At 42.0% G+C, this 18,794-nt stretch overlaps 1 protein-coding gene across 1 annotated transcript in view; it reads right to left on the reverse strand.

The window, feature by feature from the left end:
• Positions 1-18,794, reverse strand: part of PCSK2 (proprotein convertase subtilisin/kexin type 2) — a 345,259-nt gene that overhangs the window by 90,933 nt on the left and 235,532 nt on the right. Inside the window, exon 3 of the mRNA XM_082252429.1 lies at positions 694-807. Coding sequence (XP_082108555.1) covers positions 694-807 — 114 coding nt within the window. The remainder of the gene's footprint in view (positions 1-693; positions 808-18,794) is intronic.

An 18,794-nucleotide genomic window follows, 5' to 3' on the forward strand; every position in this document is an offset into this window, starting at 1 on the left:
AGTGGTCTATGATTGCTCAGTTCTCAGTCTTAGAAATGGCAGCAGACAGATGCAGCATCGGATCAATGTTGTATCCAACTGCTGAGTATATTTCTTTTTTCTAAAACTCAATCTTCTCTTTTAAGCGCACTTATTCTTTGCAAATGTCAGGGATGCTTTACTAGGTTGTATACATCATACAGATACACATTTTACAGGTAGGGTCCAGACATCCCTCAGGCAGGTTTTTATTGCATTTTTGCATTCATAATGTTACAGTCTAAGCATTAATAAATTGCTGCTCCCAGCCAAACTTAATTGTGAAACATTTTTTTTGCTTTGGTACATGTTCTGCAGGGCAGTGTCTAACCCCCCCATGCCATTTTTTCTGACAACCTCTTGCCTAATAGCCTAGAAAATGGTTCTTACTGTTATTTAACAATAAGCTGCTCTTAACTTCAGCGGGGTTTGAATTTGATACTAGAAATGTGCAAGAAAGAAATCCTCTGCTATACTAAAAGAACAGTTCAAAAGCAGATAAATTTACACAGAAAATAGTATTATTTGCATATATTACACTGAGCTTGGCAATAGTCATACACCTTGATATACAGTTTTGTCAGGTGTATGATACTGGCATTCTAAATGCACTGTTATCAGCATAAAACTATCTTGTATTATTAACATTTCATACATACTAAATCTTTCACTTACCAGATACCACTGTTTTGTAAATAGGGGATCATTCATATTGATGTCTATGTCATTGATGTCCCTGTATCCTCGTTTCTTTCTGTCAAAACCTTCTTGCTGAACAACTTTCCGAACCTGAAATATAGAGTAAAGCATCCTGTAAAAAATCTCGCTCATACATCTTCTTTGTGATGATACTTTATCATATCATCTTGATTTGTGCTTTTAACAGTAGTACATGAGATATATAAAATTATTTGAATCTGCTACTCTATATATTTCTCAAGAAAATAAGCTTTTATTGAGCTGAAAACATTTTTTTTTTTTTTTTTTTTGCATATTACAAACAATTAAAGAAAAGGAAATATCAAAGAAATGTGCAACAGAGCACAATGCACAAAACAGTGCAATACAGTTCAAAATGTAGAAATTCACATGCAATGAGGTCATAATCAGCTAGAAGTACTCTATTTATTTCACTGATATGTTCATACAGACATTCCTGTGTACTAATAATCATGCACATTTGTTCATTTCCCAATTATTTGAATGACTTCACTCTAAGCTTAGTGAAATAGGTGAAATTGTGCTGCTTTCAGTCATCAAATCATGTGCAAGCAGAGACATTTTTTTTTTAATTCCTTGCACAAGATTCGTGTTTTTTTTTTTTCTTTTACTTTTTAATACATTTTCTTTTACAGTACATACATATCTTTGATACAATAATGTGCTGTGCTACACCAACAAAAATAGACTAAATTATCAAAACATCCATAAGCATAATCAAACACAAAATAAAAAGTCCAATTGAGTCCCAGAACTGTGATAATAGTGTAGTGATAATAAAATCTTCCAAACACCAAAATGAGAGAGGGTGCTGGGAATCCCACTACTAGAGACACACCTGAAGGTTTACCAGGAAGATGTTGACTCTGAAACTAAAGAGAATTCATAAAACACTGTATATGATAATATCCACTACTCATCCAGGATTCGGACTCTCATCCACTCACTGGAGATATGCAGGGAGAGATGCCTTTTTAAGCCACCTTTCCAGCATTGCCTCACATATGCCAGCCTATTTGAAAATTAAAAGGAGACAATATGCTCCACATAGTGTAAAACTTCCTAATTGCATTATTAAAACCACTTAATATACATTTACAAGTGAAGAAAGTAAAACCACATATCCAATATTGCCCTGTGACCTGATCGTAACTCACTATGGCTGTCATAGTCATTGACATGGTCCAGAAATATTGACATGGTCCAGAAATATTTAGATAGAATAAAGGTGAATAAAGCAACTGGACCAGATGGCATACACAAACAGATCCTGAGCTCTGTCATTTCAAAGCCATTGTTTGTAATTTTTAAGGACTCTTTATATACTGGCATCGTACCAATGGATTTGTGTGAGACCGATGTGGTGCCAATGTGGTGCCTATATTTAAAAAGAGGTCAAAGTCTTTACCTAGTAACTATAGACCTGTTAGTTTAACATCTATATTTGGGAAAATACTGGAGAGTTTATTAAAAGATCACATAGATGAGTTTTTGCTTGAAAAAAAAAATATTTAAGCAATAGTCAGCATGGATTCAGGAAAGACAGAAGTTTTCAGACAAATCTGATTTCTTTTTGAAGTAATGTGTAAGGTAAAGTCTACAGCCTTTGAAAAATCAGTTTGTAAATGGATAGAAAACTGGCTTAAAGACCGTATTCCTAAATAGTGGTTAATGTTTCTTACAGTCTAGGTTAGTGGTGTACCCCAAAGTTCAGTGTTGGGACCCTTACTTTTTAATATATTTATAAATGATATAGGGACTGGGATTAAAATGGAAAAACATCCTTATAGTATGTCTTTAATGCACTGTTTAGTTGGGCAACTATGTGCCAAATGAGGTTTAGGCCTCATGCACACAGGGCGTGTTTACAGCTGCTTTTAGGAGTGTTAGATGTTTTTTTTTGCAGCTTAAAAACACCCTCCATGTTATTCTATGGCCTTATGCACACACGGATGTTTTGAAGCTGTAAGTGGCATAGGTGTTTTCAAGCTGCAAAAAAAACCCAAGGCCAGCACGTTCTGAGGACCGCCGTTACAGCTGTAAAAACGTCTGACGCTGCTAAAGGCTGCTAAACGCGACTTAACACCACATGCAGCGTTAAGCCACATCAGGCTTTTTTTTTTTTTTGACATGTCAAACTCAATGGTTTACTTATGAGAGCCTATTGATTTGAATGGAAGTCGCATCCAAGTCAGATCACGATGATCCGACTTGTGGTGTGACTTGTGCTCTGAGGATCAAAGCCAAAATAGAAAACAAAATGACGTAAGGTCCCCACCAAGTTCAATAAAAGGCCCTTTGAGTCTGGTATGGATTTTGAGGGGAAATACCATACAAAGAGAAAACTGGAGGGAGAAGACCTGAGGCAGAAGATTGGAGGTAGAAGACCTGAGTAAGAAGACCGGAGGGAGAAGACCTGAGGCAGAAGATCGGAATGAGAAGACCTGAGGCAGAAGATCGGAGAACGATTTTTTATAAAGGACTTCTCAAAACTACTGTCTCTTGTCATTATTTACACTTCACTGCCTTTTTAGGGGTGAATGGGTAGGGGTACAATGTACCCCATGCTCATTCACAAAGGGGGGCCGGGATCTGAGTGCCCCTTGTTAAAGGGGGCTTCCAGATTCCGATAAGCCCCCTGCCCGCAGACCCCCACAACCACCGCCCAGGGTTGTCGGGAAGAGGCCCTTGTCTGCATCAACATGGGGACAAGGTGCTTTGGGGTGGGGGGGTGCAGAGCCCCCCTACCCCAAAGCACCCACCCCCCATGTTGAGGGCGTGTGGCCTGGTATGGTGCAGGAGGGGGGGGGGTGCTTGATCATCCCTTCCCCTTTTCTGATTGGACTTTAGGGGGGACCCCGCACCCTTTTTTTTTTCATTTGGGCATGGGGTTCCCTTTTAAGATCCATACCTGATATGGAACTTGGGGGACCCCACGCCTTTTTTTTGCCATTTTAGCGTGGAGTTGCCCTTAAAAATCCTCAGAGCACAAGTCGGATCATTATAATCCAACTTGGATGTGACTTTTATTCAAATCGATGGGCTGAAAGTCGGATCAAAGACGGCTCTCATAGGCAACCATTGATTTTGAATAGAGGCAGAGAAACACTGCTAAAAGCTAATGCGGCTAAACGCACATTAAAGCCAATGGAAATGCTACTAAAAGCAAGTTTTTACAGCTGCTTTTTCCTGGCGTGGGTAGTGGATTTGCAGCTTGCTTTTTCTAACGCTCGGTGTGCATGAGGCCTTAATGTTGAAAAATGTAAAGTTATGCACTTGGGGGCTAAGAATATGCATGCATCATGCATACTAGGGGAAGTATAACTAGGAGTATCAATTGTGGAGGAGAATGTAGTAGATCATAAGCTTAATGATGGCGTGCCATGCCAAAATTCAGCTTTGAGGAAAGATGAGAGGAACTGAATTTATCCTCTCTTGAGAAGAGCTGATTAAGGGGGAATATGATCAGCATGTACAAATAGATAAGTAGTCCATAAAGTGAACTTGGTGTTGAGTTATTCACCTTAAGGTCATCACAGAGGACAAGGGGGTACTCTTTACGTCTGGAGAAAAATAGATTCAATCATAGTGCATTACACTGTGACAACTGTATCCTTTGTGCAAGACCCTATGACAGCTGCAGCCAGTAGGTTTATTTGTAAACAAACATCATGTGATCACCATGGTTGGCTGTCATGTTGATCACTTAACTGTAAAATACACAGATTGGTTTCTGATTGTTAATCAAGATCAGAAGCGGTCAGTAACAAGGCTAGAACTGCAAAAACAGGTAAAGCATTCTTAGTTTTATAATAAAACGTGTTCGGTTAGCATACGGCCTGGTACCTGAGCACTGTCTACAGACTGTGATCAGAAATGTGTTAATGACAAGACTTCAAAAATTCTAGCCCTACCATCATAAATTCTAGCCCTACTTCATGGAAGCCAACACAGCTGTCAAGTGTATGGTAGCTTTAGCTTTTAGCTGTAGTGTATTTGAGATCTTCTATGTACATAAATGAAATATGAGCAAGTATTGCACTGTAGAAAACATTTCATTTTTTTTCTCAAACAGATAAACAAAAAAGCTCCATGTCATTCCTGCAGAAATGTCAGGTATAACAGATTTGTATTTTTTCATAATAAATCTGGTTACACTTACAGGGTTACATAATTATCTAAGATTGCAAATCCCTAAAATCCACCACTAGTTACATAGAATGTATAGTTTTTTGGTGATTAGCGGCAGTCTTTAGCAGCCAGGCAGCTTGGTCTCACATGTCATACGCTTCAGTAGAACTGTATGTTTGTGGTGCAGCTATTATTAGAGCAGAATACAAGGTTACTGATTGACGGACTGGCAGTTACTTAGTGGAAAGAGCAGTAAAACAATGACAGCTCTGAGCATGACACCACCTTCAGGGATCACAAGCTGTGATATACAATCCCTGAAGATACCTATAGAATGCAGCCAAGCTTAAGCTGAAACAAAAAAAAAAAAAAACACCAAAAAGCTGTCACTATGTTGAACGGATTATGTGATCAAGAAAAACTCCTTTCAGTGATAAAAATGAAAAAATAAAAAATTACCATGATCTCATAGGTTACCTGGAACTGGACTTTCATTGTAATGTTCTTGTCAGTTGACTGTTTCTTCCTGGTTTGCAAAGTTTGCTCATTAGGGAGTCAGGGAAATAGTTCATTGGTATGCCAAATGGATTTATGTGTAATACCTAGCTAATGGTAGGGCTATATCACTTGTCCATTTTACTGCATGAAAATGCATTTCAAGAAGTTATCATGCTTTCCAATGTGACAAGTTAATCTATATTCACTGCAGTTTAATTTCTTACTATATGGCAGGGGTCTTCAAACTATGGCCCTCCAATTGTTTGGGAACTAAAATTCCCATCATGCTTAGTCATGGCTGTGAATGTCAGAGTTTTACAATGCCTCATGGGATGTGTAGTTCCACAACAGCTGAAGGGTCGTAGTTTGAGGATCCCTGCTATATAGGCTTACTTGAACCTATCTGTGAGTATTACCACCGTGCATAGGTGTAAATAACTGTCATTTGTATTTGTGTTTTATTCGTTTTCTTTTGTGTGCATTTTCATCATTATTTGTATACTGTCAGTTTACATTTTTATTTGACCTTTTTCACTGTTTATTTTTCATTCTATGAAAATTCAAATAAAATAAGTAATTAGGGTAATTATCGGTCATTTTATGATACAACAATAAGTTCAGGATATTTGAAAGGAGCTTTTTATGCTGAAATCTCACTATCTTCACTGACAGAAATAAAATCTCTCAATTTTGTTTAGCTTGGTCCTGTTCCTCCTCGTATTCCCTCCAGTGCTGTTCTGTCATTTAACCTGGTAGAGGACTGGCATTGGAGGATAAAAAAGGACATGGAGGACAGTACTGGAGCATGGAAAGGGTGAGTACTTGTAACAAAACAATGGTTGGGAAAGACCACCGTAAAAAAATATATATATATACAGTATCTCACAAAAGTGAGTACACCCCTCACATTCTTGTACATATTTGTGACAACACTGAAGAAATTACACTTTGCTACAATGTAAAGTAGTGAGTGTACAGCTTGCATAACAGTGTAAATTTGCTGTTCCCTTTAAAATAACTCAACACACAGCCATTAATGTCTAAACCGCTGGCAACAAAAGTGAGTAGACCCCTAAGTGAACATGTCCCAATTGGGCCAGTTAGTCATTTTCCCTCCCCAATGTCATGTGACTCGTTAGTGTTACAAGGTCTCAGGTGTGAATGGGGAGCAGGTGTGTTAAATGTGGTGCTATCACTCTCACTCTCTCATACTGGTCACTGGAAGTTCAAGACGGCACCTCATGGAAAAGAACTCTCTGAGGATCTGAAAAAAATAATTGTTGCTCTACATAAAGATGGTCTAGACTATAAGAAGATTGCCAAGACTCTGAAACTGAGCTGCAGCATGGTGGCCAAGACCATACAGTGGTTTAACAGGACAGGTTCCACTCAGAACAGGCCTCGCCATGGTCGATCAAAGAAGTGGAGTGCACATGCTCAGCGTCATATCCAGAGATTGTCTTCGGAAAATAGACGTATGAGTGCTGCCAGCATTGCTGCAGGGGGTGAAGGCGTGGTGGGGGGGGGGGGTCAGTCTGTCAGTGCTCAGACCATAAGTCGCACACTGCATCAAATTGGTCTGCATGGCTGTCGTCCCAGAAGGAAGTCTCTTCCAAAGATGATGCACAGGAAAGTCCACAAACAGTTTGCCGAAGACAAGCAGACTAAGGTCATGGATTACTGGAACCATGTTCTGTGGTCTGATGAGACCAAAATAAGCTTATTTGGTTCAGATGGTGTCAAGCGTGTGTGACAACCAGGTGAGGAGTACAAAGACAAGTGTGTTTTGCCTACAGTCAAGCATGGTGGTGGGAGTGTCATGGTCTGGGGCTGCATGAGTGCTGCCGGCACAGAGGAGCTATCGTTCATTGAGGGAACCATGAATGCCAACATATACTGTAACATATTGAAGCAGATCAGGATCCCTTCCCTTTGGAGACTGGGCTGCAGGGCAGTATTCCAACATGATAACAACCCCAAACACACCTCCAAGACGACCACTGCCTTGCTAAAGAAGCTGAGGGTAAAGGTGATGGACTGGCCAAGCATGTCTCCAGACCTAAACCCTATTGAGCAACTGTAGGGCATCCTCAAACGGAAGGTGGAGGAGCTCAAGGTCTCTAACATTTACCAGCTCTGTGATGTTGTCATGGAGAACTGGAAGAGGACTCGGGTTGCAACCTGTGAAGCTCTGGTGAGCTCCATGCCCAAGAGGGTTAAGGCAGTGCTGGAAAATAAGAGTGGCCACACAAAATATTGACACTTTGGGTGTCACTTTTTTTGCCAGCCCTTTAGACATTAATGGCTGTGTGTTGAGTTACTTTGAGGGGACAGCAAATTTACACTGTTATACAAGCTGTACACTCACTACATTAAATCATAGCAAAGTGTCATTTCTACAGTGTTGTCACATGAAAAGATATAATAAAATATTTACAAAAATGTGAGGGGTGTACTCACTTTTGTGAGATACTGCATATATATTTATATATATATGTATGTGTATACTAGAAGAGAGCATTGTTTTTGGGTCTTTCTTCTTACCAGAAAGCTTGCTAGGTAAATTTAGATTGCTCTCTGCTTACCAGAGAGCAGAATCCATTGGTAGGATCTGCTCATGGTGCTAAGGTGCAGCTCAGCTTGTCTGAATGTTCCACACTGGTCCAACAGGGAGTCATATTGGACAGAGTGAGGGAACCTGACAAATGAGGGCACAGGCATTGTTACAGTCCTGGTGATTGGCAGAAGAAAGTGCCTCAGTGCATGCTGGGTGACTGTATAAATGCCAAGGGCACATGTGCTCGGGGTCTTCAGCTGAAAAGCGGGGTCCCGGGGAGAGGAGGTAGCTGCCCCTCCCCTGTAGAAGCTGCCATGCAACCTTGGGTAGTCAACCTGAGTGCCTAAAAGCCAGATAGGAGCTGAACCCAGATGTCCTGCAGAGCCCTCAGGAAGGGAGACACTGGAAAGGATCTGATTCTGCCTACAGTGAATACAGATTTGTGTCATGGGGCCTGTCATGTGAGGGCCATCGCTTCAGTGGAAGAGTCACTGGACGGGTGTCAGTCAAGGGGATGCTAGAGAGTGTCCTGAAGATAAAGTAGTTGCATCAAGTCTGCCGCTAAAGAGAGCAAGAAGACATAATTCTTCCATACAAGTGACAGTATGTGTCACAAACCTGGTCAGATGCCAGAGTGCTGAGAGGGCTCAACACCCCTGGAGGTGGTACAGGGGATGCAGTGTCCAAAGAAGCATGGGTTGACAGTTGTAATAGTCTGCAGAGCTGATCACTGGATGGCAGCAGGAACAGGCAGGATGCGCTTTAGGGGAGGTGTCCTTAGCAGTTCCGGGCATACTTAGCAGAAGAGAAAAGCAGCAAGCAGAACCAGAAGCTGAGCCAAGGGTCATACATAGAGGACCAGAAGCATAGGCAGGTATCAGAAACGGAAACAAGCCAGAGTCACACACGGGTAAACAGGTAATAGTAGAGTCAGTGAGCCAAACTGAGGTCAAACACAGTGGATCAAGCTGAAGCAAGTCAGAAGTTCAAGCCAAGGGCCAGTGGCAGGAATCAAGGTAAATCAGGTCAAAAGGCGATCCGGGTCGGTAACAGGAGGTCCAAGATCAGAATACAAAAATCACAGGAATCATGGGGGGGCTGATGATCATCCAGCAATTAGTGGTTGCTGCTGCTGAGTTTAAATTGACCACTGGGTGCCAAGATCTGTCACGCATTTCATGCGATTTTGCGTATGCATATTTTCTTGACCGTTCTTGCACGTGTGCGCATGTGCATTAGCATTGGCGAGTTTCTGCGATTCTGATGGCTACTTACAAATATGCCAGTTTTTCTGCAGATTGTTCTCTGACAGTATAGTTAAAGCAGTGTGTCTGCTTCCACAAATAATTTGGTGAGGCCAAGTAAGAGTTGTCCTTATCTACTGTAAATAAGTCTGTTGGAGTATCCCACTATTCCCTTCTCCCATCAAAGTTCCACAATAAATACAAAAAATCAAATACCCTGGACTGTTTATGGAGTAACGAGCAAAATGGGAGCAACTATCTAAGAAGTCAACACACAGCAAGCCCTACGGTGACAGTGCTGCATTTGGGGATGTCCTCCGGAGTTTTCTTCTGGGTTACAGCAGTGGTTGCTACCAGCAATGACCAGATATATACCCAGGAAACACTATGTCTTCTTATGTAAAGTGCTGAAGTGTCAGCGAAGAAAGGATGTGCTGTACTGTGGCAGAAAGTAATGTCTGCTTTACAGTGATCAGTGCAAGTGTGCTTTCAAGTTATGGTCAAGAAAGGGAACACAATCTGCATTGCAGTACTATTCGTGCAGGCTGAGCAGTGTTATGGCAGTAGCAAAGGGGTTATTACATCACGCGAGAGTGAGCGTGCCAAAGAATTCTGCCTAGCACACCGCCGGAGAGTCAGCTAGTCTGGGGACGTGGGCAGAGTTGCCGTCCACGGGCAACCAATCTGAACGGAGAAAGGAAGCTGAGACGTCACTTTCGCCTTCGAGTGTAGCTGAGAAGACATTTGGGTGGAGGAGCAAGAAGACGGATGCCGGAACAAGCCGGAGCGCAGAGGTTATCCCACGTGTTGGCAGAGAGCCTGAAGAGCGGACTGAGATGCAGAATCTGACCCTGTTGGACACAGGAGTCCAATTGATGCCCAAAGGAAGTCTGGCATTGTACAAAGGAGGGGACACAGAGTTGCTAAAGTTGGTGCAGAGCAATTGCCAGCCCAGAAGGCTATATGAGAACTGGGGGGTAGGGACCACCCCTAAACTGTTAATGCCAGTAGTGGCTGTTCCCTTTGGAAGAGGACAGGGAGTGCCAAGAACACCGCTGGGGCCAGGACCAGTGGTGCAGACCTGAACAACCATCTGCCAAACCTGGGAAACCTGTATTTCAGAGGTGCAATGCACACAAGTTGTGAGGGCTGGGCAGTGGCCACAGGGTGCATTCGTTGCGGCCACAGCAACAAAAGATCCAGCTCTTAAAGAGACAGAGGGGTGTCAATGGATCCTGAAGTTAAGGTCCTCCGGTTGGGAATGGGAATAGCAAGGTCAGAGATATAGACATGTGGCATGATCCCAGAAAACAGAGATGGAAAGTCTGTGTCTTGTTGGAGGGTGCTTCTCCAGAGAGAGAGAGAGAGAGAGAGAGAGAGAAGGCATTTAAAATCAGGTACAGCAAAGGAGGAGTGTGGCTCCACGGTTTGTGAGCCCTATCTGTGCTGGCTGTGTAGAGACTGAGAAGCACCTGTGATAGAAATGCCATTCTTCTGTGATTACCACAAGTGAAGGTGTTTCTTTTTGCACAATATATGTTTCTTTTAATAAATAGCCTGAAATACTCCAGTTTATTATTTATCACCTAGTGATATTTTGGTGCTATTTAGTTGGTCTTCTTTTAAGTGAGATCTTTAATAACTTGCTAAATAAGTTTCCCTAACACGGTTGGTTGGTTCACTACTGTTCTCAGCCTACCTTAGTTAATAAAAAACATATCACTGTTTATAAAACAATACCCTTGCATTCTTCATCTTCAGCATGCAAATCCAGTCATAAAGTCATAAAATAGCCTTTAAGGAGGGTTGGGCCACCTCCAGGCCCACCTGCCCCCTATCTATCTATTAGAATGCATGTGCTCTCACTCTGGAGACTCTCATAGAATTAAAGGAGTTAGGACTGCAGGTAATACGGGGTGCCGTGAAGTGGCCCTGCAGCTTACGCATGCGTTTGCAAATGTGTGCTTACTAAACCTCTGTTTTTAATGCATACTGTTAGACAGGTTATTTGGTTGGTCATTTTTCTGGTTTTGTCTTGGATAAAATAGCTATGACTACATGCTTTGAAGGCCATTCTTTGTTTAGAACTTCTGAGTTCTAAACAAAGAGTTCCATCTGTGATACTTTTTTATTGGCACTAACAGGTACATTTCTTCAGGACAAGCTTTTGGGGGTCATCATCCTCTTCTAAGAGCCAAGCAGTAATGATACTAAAATCTGTACAGTTAACAATCTCTGTAAAAAACACACACATTGGGTGGAGGGGTTTAGATGGTAAAGAAGTAGGAAAGTCACATAAGTGGTAGAGCAAAGGGCTTTGAAAAATGGTCATAAAAGTATTTGGTATTTGATAGTGCAACCACGTTTGGTAGTGCACTCAAGGATGTAAGATTGGTGAAGTAAAAAAAAAAAGAAGTAAGCTACCGTAGACACACCAAAAAAGAACACATAAGATATGATTACTGCCTACCTTTGGGACATGATTTTTGGAACTCAGACCATTCCTTGGAAGACATAAATGTTTTGACTCTTAAAGGAAATTTTAGGAATACTCAGCAAAGGAAAAACTTAGAACTACAAGTAATAATTTTATTTGACACGAGAAATAGCAACTTCATTTTTCTAAATCACTGTAAAATCATTTTTATGACCATTCTCAACTCAGTGACTCTTCTTCCCTCCTTAAATTCATCAGTCCTGTTTCAACCCCTTAAGGCCCTTACACACAATCAGAATATTGTACAAGAAATATTGCTTTCCAAGCAATCTTAATCTGATTGTTAGTACATAGCTTTTGCTCAATTAATTCAAAGGAACAAACACAAAAATGTTTTTCGTACAATGCTAGATTGTACGATTTTCATTTAATCAGTACAGTTTTCGTCTGAAAATGCAATTCCAATACATTACGTCACTTCCAAATTCTTATTCCGTTATACGAGAATTTTCGTACTTTAGTAACCTATTCCTTTTCGATATGAAAACTAGCATGCAAAAAAAAAAAAACAGATGATCATTCGTCTGATAATCTCAGAATGTGTACTAGGCTTTTCCTGATTGACTTTCACACTTTTATTGCATTTTTCTTTGCATTAAGGTAAAAAATGTCCCACTACCTGTTCCTTTCTCCCCCAGACCTACCTGAGCCTTCTCTCAATTCAGTGCTTTGCCCATATGCATCAGCGCTGGCCTCTTCTCACAGGACAGATTGAGAGTCAGTCAAATCCCGTGAGGAGGGAGCCTGGGGCAGGACCAAGTCGCACTTTGTGTGTCTAAAGACGCACACAGCCCAGCTGGAGAGCGCTCCCCCACATTTGCCCCCATAGCAAGCTGCACACACAGAAGAGACAGTGAACATGGGGGACTCCAGAAGAGGAGGTAAGGGACTGCTCTGTGCAATACCATTGTACAAAGCAGCTACGTATAAACCTCTTTTTTATTTTAGGTAAAAATATATCCTTTACAATGACTTTAACTGTTTTGTTCCTCAAGATGCAAAGTTCCTTCCGTTATGAACAATTACACTGCAACACTGTGAAATTTTCATAAAAATGTCCCAAATGATTGATAATATGCAGCCAAATGTCATGTATGCTATGTTGTAGCTGTTGTTAAAGTTGTCAAAAACTCTGCTGTAAAGTTTTGTAGTAACTCACATTATACAATTAAGAAATGTCATCACAGTGCATTTTAAACTTAAAATGCTTCTTTGTACAGGACACTACATTTTTTATTTTTGTTTAAAATATGGAGGGGTTAGCAGCTTTGGCAGTTTTTTTTATTTCTATCTGTCCCTACTGGATATATGTACAGTAAAACCTTGAATTGCGAGCATAATTCCTTCCGTAAACATGCTTGTAATCCAAAGCACTCTTATATCAAAGCAAATTTCCCCATAAGAAATAATGGAAATTCAGATGATTCATTCCACAACCATTTATTCATAAGTCCTTCAGTTTAAAGTCCATAAAAAAAACGATTATAGCAATGTGATAGGTTGTGTAACCATAAAATGTCCATTCACAAATGGCGCCTCTACAATGGGATTAGAAGCAAAATCCAGCAGGAGCTACAGTGTATAAAAGAGCAGAGAGGTGCCTCGAAGTGTAGCAATATGGTTACATTTAATGAAGGTTCGTGCAGTAGAGTGATCTAAAAAGGAGGCTTGAAGCACTCGTGGAGTGCAGCATGGAAGGAATGATGTCCATGGCAGTGTGGAGGATGGTCTTTGTGGACAGCTTTACCCCGGATGCCTGCATACTTAAATGTGCCTGTTTTAATCATCAACCATGTGAGTTGGTAAGGGGAAGCTTCACTTTGCAAAGAATACCCAATCACATGCAAGTTAAAAAAAAAAAAAAAAAACTGCATATTTGCACATGATAGGATAATGGAAGTTAGCAGAGCCACACCTCATTTACTAAGCTCTGGAGCAAATGCTCTTGCAAAGTGCACAGTCTATTTGCCTTTAGTAAATCAACCCCTATGGGTATGTACACCTAAAGACAAATACATGTATCCAGTGTGGACAGATAGAAATAAAAAAAAAACTGTGAAAGGGACTCCTCACCCCTCTATATTTTATTCAGAAATTAAAAAAATGAAATTTCCCCCAAGCTACCTAAAGAGAGCAGATGGTTGTTAGATGTGCAGGCATCTTCTATAATCACACAAAGTAGGATCTGCTGGTCTATTAAGTTTATATCAGTGAAGATTACAAAAAGATAGTAGGAGGTTTTCCTGGGGCTGCTACTTATTTGGTTGGTAATTTTTCTGGTTTTGTCTTGGATAAAATAGCTATGACTACATGCTTTGAAGGCCATTCTTTGTTTAGAACTTCTGAATTGGCATACAACAAAACAAAATTGGCTAATTTACTTATTTTTTCATTCAAATAGTAAAGGTGGACAGCGGAGGTGTATTAGTGTACTTTCAACTATACAGCTGAGTTCCATCTGTGATACTTTTTTATTGGCACTAACATGCACAATTCTTAAGGACAAGCTTTTGGGGGTCATCATCCTCTTCTAAGGGCCAATCAGTAATGATTAGGGATGATCGAACGGTTCGGGTCGACCATCGGTTCGACCCGAACATTGACTGTTCGAGGTTCGGCCGAATTCCAAACTTTTTGCTGAAAAATTTCGGAATTCGGCAACCAGAACTGACCCAAATGGGACAGGAAATGGGCTTTAAAAGCACAATGGGACTCCTCACCCCTCTATATTTTATTCAGAAATTAAAAAAATGAAATTTCCCCCAAGCTACCTAAAGAGAGCAGATGGTTGTTAGATGTGCAGGCATCTTCTATAATCACTCAAAGTAGGATCTGCTGGTCTACTAAGTTTATATCAGTGAATATTACAAAAAGATAGTAGGAGGTTTTCCTGGGGCTGCTACAGTAGGAAGGTGGAGCAATAAAAATTTCTCTCTGTCAAACTCTTATTTGTGAGATTTTAGAATACTGTAAGGTGAAGCCAACATTACTCACAGTGTCCTAGAGTAAAGTCTGCTTTCACCTACTGTATGCCTGGAGAGACCAGCCTCCTGTGGTGGGGTAGAAACACTTTGAAAATTGACACTTTACCATATACAACAAATCCACATACACATGTTCCAATTACATGCTTTGACATCATGCCTTTAGTGCATGCATCATGTGGCTTCAGAACTGGCTAGAAAAGCTCTTCAGGCTACAGCCCATGCAGCTGGAAATACAGCAACCAATAAAGCTTGAGAAAAAAACTTTAAAGTGGTTGTAAAGGCAGAAGGTTTTTTACCCTAAAGTGATATTTGCATTAAGGTGAAAAAACTGTGATCAGCTTCCCCCCCCAGACCCTCTTTAAATACTTAGCTGAGCCCAATATTGATCCAGTGCTGTGTCCAGGAGCTCTGCTCTCTGTCTCCTCACTGGACACACAAGCAGCAGCAGCAATTGGCTCCTGCTGCTGTCAATCAAATCCAGTGAGGAGGGAGTCAGAGGTGGGGCCGAACTGTGCTGGGTGTATCAATAGATGAAGGCAGCCCAGTTGGGGGTTGAGCCTGTACAAGTGCCCCTATAGGAAGTGGCTTCCTATGAGAATAATTGAAGATGAGGAGGAGCTAGGAGTCCCAGCAGGAGACTCAGGAAGAGAGGGTTCACCACTCTTTGCAAAACCATTCCACAGAGCAGATACGTATAACATGTTTATTATTATTATTATTGTTATTAATATTTTTAAAAGCATTTACAATTGCTTAAGGCTTTAAAAGCAGAGACTAACATGGGGCATTGGTTAGAACAACAAACATTAGAGCATAGCCCCGTCTGCCTGATAAAGGCTAGACTGGGTGCTATGGGTGAGCTATAAGAAATGCTAAATAAAAGCTCTAAGGAGAAATACTGATCACTGGGTGATTTCATTTTTTAAATACACATGAAAAAGAAGATTATTGGTTCAAGACCATATTTTATTATTTATAACTGACAATCTTGTCTTTTGTTTACTGAAGCTTCTTATCCGTATTAGTCACAGCATAAGTGTGTCTGGAGTACTCCTTATTGCAGCATATAAGAGGAGGAAACGTTAAGCAAAACAAGCTAATAATAAACAATTTAGAAAAACAACTGTAATAATAGCAATATTTAGAAAAAGTCATTATTAAATCCCAACCCCAACATAGGAAAAAGGTTGGAACTAGGGTTGTCAGTAGGCTGCATTATTAAGCTGAAATAAATATTGTAATGATCAGGATGAGGGAAACAAACCATCTTGCCTTCAGGACTCTAGATGCTGATGGCCCAAGCTTGGCCTTTCTTGTCTGGACGGTTGACCTCCTTTCGATCAATGTATATCAAACATCCCAGATTCCAATTTTCTTTGATGGATAGGAAGGTTTTCCACAGCTCAGGCCTGCCTGGATGGATTCTGATGCTGCTTGGGGACATTTAGAAAGTCCCAGACAGCTTATTCACACCAAGCCTCCCTCTTGCTTTCGATTTCCTCCGTTATCTCCAGTGGAGCATATGGATAATAAGATCTGTATTCCATGGTCACCTTCCTCTCAATGAGCCCTTGGAAAAGAGAGAACCTGGGAAGTTTCTGCCTATCTCCTCTCCCAGGTGGGGCATACAGGGTCTCCTCTTTAGAGATCAGCTTAGAATAAGCATCGTTCTGTGCTTAGGCCCGAGTGTAGGTGCGGGGTGGGGGTAAGTCTGGGAGCCTTGTGGCATAGCCTCTCAGAACCCAAGACTCCTCACACGCCTCATGCGAACGACGCTACTTCTGTTTCTTCGCTAAGTGAACTGGAACTTGGAGGACTTCTTCTTCCTTCAGTTCCCCAGTCCCACTCAGTCTCCACATCTGATCCCCATTTACCGATTCCCCCTTACAGGGATCCATATCGGGACTCAAAGCTGGGTGACCCCACATCAATGATCACTGCCTCCTGCTCACTGGACGAACTGGAGGACCTCAGCTTCTGGATCCATTGAAGCCCCTCTGCCTCTTTAAGAGCTGGACCTTCTGTTGCTGCGACCGCAACCAATGCGCCCTGTGACCGCTGCCTGGCCCTCACAACTTGTGTGCATTGCACCTCTGAAATGTGTGCCTCTCTGGTTTTGCAGATGGTTGTGCGGGTCTGCACCACTAGTCCCGGCCCCAGCGGTGTTCTCGGGACTCCCCGTCTGCTCCCAAAGGAAACAGCCACTACTGGTTTCAGTAGTTCAGAGGTGGTCCCTACCTCCCAGTTCACATATAGCCTTCTAGGCTGGCAATCGCTCTGCTCCAACTTTAGCAACATGTCACCGCTGTGCAAACACTGGCCTCATGCTCACAGTAGCAGGGATACATTCAAGCATCTGCCACATATCAGTCCAAGTGTTTTCTGGATATATATGCAGTCATTGCCGATAGCAACCACTGCTGTAACTCAGAGGAAAATCCCGTACGATGCCCGAAATGTAGCACTGTCCCCTTGGGGCTTGCTGTGTGTTGTCTTCTTAGGCCTCCCTCTGATTACCTGCATGATAGTTGCTGGGGGGGGTTTCACATATCCCTTCTTACTCCTGTTTTGCTCGTTACTCAATAAACAGTCCTGGGTATTTGGTTGTTGTATTTATTGTGGAATTTGAATCGGAGAAGGGAATAGTGGAATACTCCAATTGAACTATTCACATCCGATTACTTGTGGAAGCAGACACACTGCTTTGACCATACTGCCACTTGTATAGCAGAATTTAAATCTCCTTGTTTTCTTTACAGCAGACTTGTTGGAACTACTTTATCTTCAGGACACTCTCTATCATCCCCTTGACTGACAGCAGTCCACTGACTCTTCTAGCTGACGGGATGGCTCTCACATGACATGCCCCATGACACAGATCTGTACTCACTGTAGGCAGAAACAGATCCTTTCCAGTGTCTACCTTCCAGTCAGCTCTACAGAACATCTGGGTTCAGCTCCTATCTGGCTTTTAGGCACTCAGGTTGACTACCCAAGGCTGCACGGCAGCTTCTACAGGGGAGGGGCAGCCACCTCCTCTCCCCGGGACCCCACTCTCCAGCCAGAAACCCCGAGCACATGTGCCCTTGACATTTGAACAGTCACCCAGCACACACAAGGCACTTTCCTCTGCCAGTCACCAGGGCTGTAACAATTCCTGTGCCCTCACTTGTCAGGTTTCCTCCCACTGTCCAATGTGCCTCCCTATTGGACCAGTGTGAAACTTTCAGACAAGCTGAGCTGCACCTGAGCACCATGAGCAGACCTTACCAATAGATCCTGCTCCCTGGTAGACAGAGAGTACTATACATTTACCTGGCAATCTTCCTGATAAGCAGAAAGACCCAAAAACTATACTCTCTTCTAGCACTCACCTAGGAGGGTGCTACACTTGCAAATAAACTTCTCCAAATTGTTTGCCTTGAATGTAACATTGCCAAAATCTGAGGAGATTGCATGCAAAACTAGCTTTCCCTTCTCGTGGCAAAAGTGATCTATCATATGCCTCATGATCCAGCTCCCATCCTCCTTATTTGACCTCTACAACCTAACTATCTGCCTTTACTCCATGTTATCCAAAGTGACTTCCAAGCCTGGCACAAGGGGCTTTTCTCTTGGTTCAGACAGGCAGCCATTGTGAAGATGAACATACTTCCACGCCTCTTATATGTCTTGCAGGCAATCCCTATTCCTTTGCCTAAAGCATTCTTTCTAGTTTACCACAGAGCTTTTACTCTCTTTGTATGGGGTCGGAAATGTCCCGGAATTAGTTACGACATACATATGCTACAAAAACTGAAGGGAGGCATAGGTTTGCCAGATGTCTACAAATATTACTTGGTGTGTCATCTCACGAAAATACGTTGACTGGAACCTACACCAAAACGTGAAAGCACGGGTCCGCGTAGAGCAGGCGAATTTGACGGTCCCCCTACATCTAAACCCCTGGCTACCTAAGCAGCATACTCCTCGAGACTGTACAGATCATCCAATTATAGGAACATCCCTGTTTGCTTTAGACAGGTGTGCCAATCTTTTACCCTCTCTTCCGAGGCCCACTTACCCCTCTTTGATACAAACTCAAGATTGTCCTCTCAATTCCTAAAAGATATCTGGCCTCATGAGCAGATTTTTGCAGAACA

This window comes from Pelophylax lessonae, assembly GCF_965119305.1.
Source record: "Pelophylax lessonae genome assembly, chromosome: 3".
NCBI lineage: Eukaryota > Metazoa > Chordata > Amphibia > Anura > Ranidae > Pelophylax > Pelophylax lessonae.